The sequence below is a fragment of the Salvelinus namaycush genome, chromosome 9, assembly GCF_016432855.1.
Source record: "Salvelinus namaycush isolate Seneca chromosome 9, SaNama_1.0, whole genome shotgun sequence".
Lineage (NCBI taxonomy): Eukaryota > Metazoa > Chordata > Actinopteri > Salmoniformes > Salmonidae > Salvelinus > Salvelinus namaycush.
In genome coordinates, this window is record NC_052315.1 from 54,336,373 (window position 1) to 54,340,426 (window position 4,054).

Sequence of the window (4,054 nt, forward strand, 5' to 3'; positions counted from 1 at the left end):
AATCTCTGATCATCCGTTTCGAACACACAAAATGACAGATAGTAGAATCGTTAGTTGTTAAGGACAAACGACAGGTTGCAAGCATGAGTGGAAAAGCCTAGGCTATAGGCCTACACTCAACACCGCCACAAACACTCCACAGTCCCTCTCTCATTCGCTTAGCATGCGTACCCACACACAAACAAAAGACGGAGAATGGAAGACATGCTCAAACATCAATACCAGCAGAATCCATTTAAAAACGGCCATTGTGGCAATGCTCAACCAAAGCCGTGGAGTCTCCACACACAGAAGCCAAGCAAGTCAGGATGGCCAACAACCCACGTGTTGGTGACTTGGTTACAAGGGTGACTTGGTTACAAGGGATATCTAGGCCTAATTATTCCAAAATATAAAATAAGGCACATCTTTACCAGTCAGTGTTCATGTAAAAGAAAGCTCATTATACATATATTTTTAAGTACAAAACAAAAATCACACACCTCTTAAACCTTTTTTTATATTGGTTATGAAAACACAAACTCTTAAGTACAAAGTTCTAAATTCAACTACTACCTTCTCATCTCCTCTTCTCTCACGGACACACACTCACTTGCTCAAACAACGGGCCTTAATAATCATTGCAAACCTGCATACAACACCACTTCAACAGGCAACCTGCAAAATTAATCAATAGAGTAATGCTACTTTTCATGGTTGCGAACCTAGCTGGGAGTCTGGGACAATTGGGTCCATGCACTAGAAGCAGCCAAAAGGTCCTGCTGTTGTCACCATTGTGTGGATGCTTGGCTTTGCCAGGTAGTCTCTTTGGAACACTCTGGGAAAGTGAAAGCTCAAAGCAGGCTAACAATTTCCTCATTCTGCTATTGACACCCACTGTGTCACAATTACAGCCACAGACCGTAACACTTCAGTGGGAGAGATATGGGAGAATGAGAATATGGGTGATGCTGCTGGTACTTGTGATTCATACTTAAAACAGAAAAAAGGAACCATTGTTTTAAAACACAAAATGCATCCGACTGTTCCTAATCATCATCAGCAGCAAGCACCATTTTGATTTAATAGAAAATTCAAACAATAAAAAATATATATAAAAAAATGACTAGAACACAAGTTGTCTAATGGTTTAAAAATCCTCCTTGACCAGGTGGATCAGTGGAACGCCACAAACTCCTCCAGGGTCTTAGGGATCTGGTTGCGGAAGGTGATTTGGTGCTGACGCACGGCACGTGCCGCCAGGCACTTGAGGCTCATCTTCATCTGGGTCTTGAGCAGGATCTCCGACACACCTGTGGTGCTCTTGTCCAGTGGCGTCTTCTTCTGCTTGTTGGTCATGTCAGTGTGGGCGCCCGCCTCCACCAGGCTGATGATGATGGCGTGCAGTGTCAGGAAGTCGCTGATAGGCCGGTTGTACTGGACGATGATGTGCAGAGGACTGTTGCCCTCGTGGTCCACCGCGTTCACTTGCGCACCGCAGTCCAGCAGCAGCTTGGTGACCTGAGCGTTGGGGAAGCTGCACACGTCGTTGGTGTGGAAGTCGTCCACAGGCGTGCTGGAGCTGATGGCCAGGTGCAACAGGGACAAGCCCTCCCGTGAACGCGGGTCCAGCTGGATCAGGTTGTATATCTGCTCGTTGACATGGGCACGTGCGTCCTCGCCGCACACAGTCTTGGTGCTGATGCACACCAGGTAGAGGAAGGTGAACATATTGGACTCGCAGTTGTCCATGGCCGTGTGCAGCTCGGCCTCAGGCGCCGCCTCCATCCTTGCGATGTTCCTCTGGATCTCTAGCACGCTGCAGTGTAACACCTGCTCCACTGGCTCCGCCCCCACCGGCTCCTTCAGGTGCACCATCTGGGAGAAGACCTGAGCGAAGCGCAGCAGGTCCTTGTGCGTGTTGCGGTTGCCCTTCTGACGCAGGTGCAGCGCGTGCAGCCACAGCTTGATGCACTGGTCGAACTCCATATTGTCGGCGTACACAGCTCCCCGGTAGATGATGGGGTGCGACACGTCTATGTTATCCGAGCCCAGGATACGCTCACGCACCATCAGGCCCTCCATGTGCAGCGCGTTGCGGTCTGCCCGGATTGCCTCCAGCTCCTGCAGGGTGCGGCACTCGCACCGGCCGCTGTAGGCCTCGATGGGCGGAAGCAGCTCCTTGGCGATGAGCGTGACGGGATTGCGGTGGCGCTCCAACATGGCCAGGTACAGGTAGTGGTAGGTCTTGAGGATGTCATAGTTCTCCCGGTCATTGGCGAACGAGGCACCCAGCAGCTCAAGGGCCTCGATGCGGCTGTGGGGGCCACAGTCGGCATGAGACAGCAGCAGCTCCACCACCTCCGCCTTGCAGCTCTCCGCCGCCACCTTGATCGGTGTCATGCCGTGGCTGTTCACCACCATGGCAGCCTGGCAGCGCACCAGCTCCTTAACGATGTCCAGGTGGCCCGCCTCAGCAGCAAAGTGCAGGGCGGTGGCCCCACAGTGGGCCTTGGAGTTGGGGTCAGCTCCATGCTCCAGCAGGAAGCCCACTACGTCCGTATGGCCCTTGTAGGCAGCAATCATCAGGCAGGTGTTGTCGTACTTGTTGGCGATGCCGATTTTGGCCTGGTGGTCCACCAGGTATTTCACAATGTCCAGACACCCGTCAAAGCAGGCTGCCCTCAGGGGGGTGGAGTTGGTGACAGTGGTGTGGTTGACTTTGGCCTGGTGGCACACCAACTGGCGGACTACCTCAAAGTGTCCTGCGCCAGCTGCACACCACAGAGCAGTGGCCCCATCAATGACATACCTGAAGGAGAGAGGAGATGGGTAGAATGAATCAATCATCAAATGCACATGGAAGTGTATTAAAGACCTTAATTTCCCACAATTATAACAACATAAATAAAGTGCAAATACACACAATTCACACAACACGCAATTGAATTTAAAGAGCTGGTGTGCTGCCAGGCTGCCATGGTGGTGAACAGCCAGAATGATTAAATTCATGAATACTAACCCATCAAATCTGACTGTGCCAGTTTGTTCAGTATCCACCCTGTAGTGATCCAGCAGCAGCCTCACAACTTTGTCATGTCCGTTTCGAGCTGCGATGATGAGAGGAGTTGACCTTTGGCCGGCGAGGTGGGTCACGTAACTCAGTAGATATCGTGTCTCTGGCTTGGCGTGGTTGAGCAACAAGGCGGCCAGCGTCAGGACTCGGCCCTCAGCGGCCGCTTTGTAGACGTACCCGGCAAGCGACTCCATCCAAGCCTAGCAGGTCGCCGGCACCTCCGCAAGTGTCGCCCACTAGATGCACTCCAACGCAGCCCGCCTCCCATTAAAATACCGAAACAAGCTCCAGTGCTCACATGAAAAGCTCAATTGAGCGTGGTTGATAACTCGTTTATTAACTAAAACCCATTCTTTCACAGCACCTAGCTAACAAGTCGCTTGAAAACTAGTTCGTATTATTTGTCTGTACTAACGTTTGGGTTCGATTTGCAACTTTGTCCTATATTTGGTGGCACCGAGCTAACGCATTAACTGAGGTTCGCTAACGTTATCAAGCAAGTAAACGTTCAAAACCGTGTAAGTAGCTAGCTATGTATCATACCAAAGATTTGATAATACTTGGATGAGAGAGCAGTAACGTCTTGCTGTTTCATCTCGCTTTTCTTGAATTCCTCCTCTTTAAACACTTTGAAGCAGGCGAGGTCAATGCAGAATTTGCTCGGATATATCGCACCAATGTGAATGTTTAGAGAACAGAGCAAGGCTACCTTTAACCTTTACCATCCAAGTTACTTGCCGGAAGTGATTTTTCAAGTCCTAAATGCCTCCGACTAGAAAACGATAGCTACAATGTGAATGAGTCCGGGATGCACAGAATACTTTAACCAGAGATGTTAAAGAAATAAAGAGATATCAACGTATAAGGCACCATCCAGCAGACTGTCGACTAATCGCGTTGAAGTTGTCAGGCTGAGTCGACAAACCTGCCTATTTTCCTCTAAAGTACATAATGTCACGATTACAAAGCTATACGATATTACAGATAAATTAACTATAT

General features: G+C 49.8%; 1 protein-coding gene across 1 annotated transcript; it reads right to left on the reverse strand.

Moving 5' to 3' along the window:
- Positions 1-436: 436 nt before the first annotated feature.
- On the reverse strand, positions 437-3,797 carry LOC120054203 (protein fem-1 homolog B-like). The gene is made up of 2 exons (XM_039001662.1): positions 3,002-3,797; positions 437-2,791 (listed from the first exon to the last, which is right to left on the reverse strand). Exons 1-2 carry the CDS (start codon positions 3,247-3,249, stop codon positions 1,156-1,158), a joined length of 1,884 nt encoding a protein of 627 aa, XP_038857590.1. The 5' UTR covers positions 3,250-3,797; the 3' UTR covers positions 437-1,155.
- Positions 3,798-4,054: the final 257 nt, after the last annotated feature.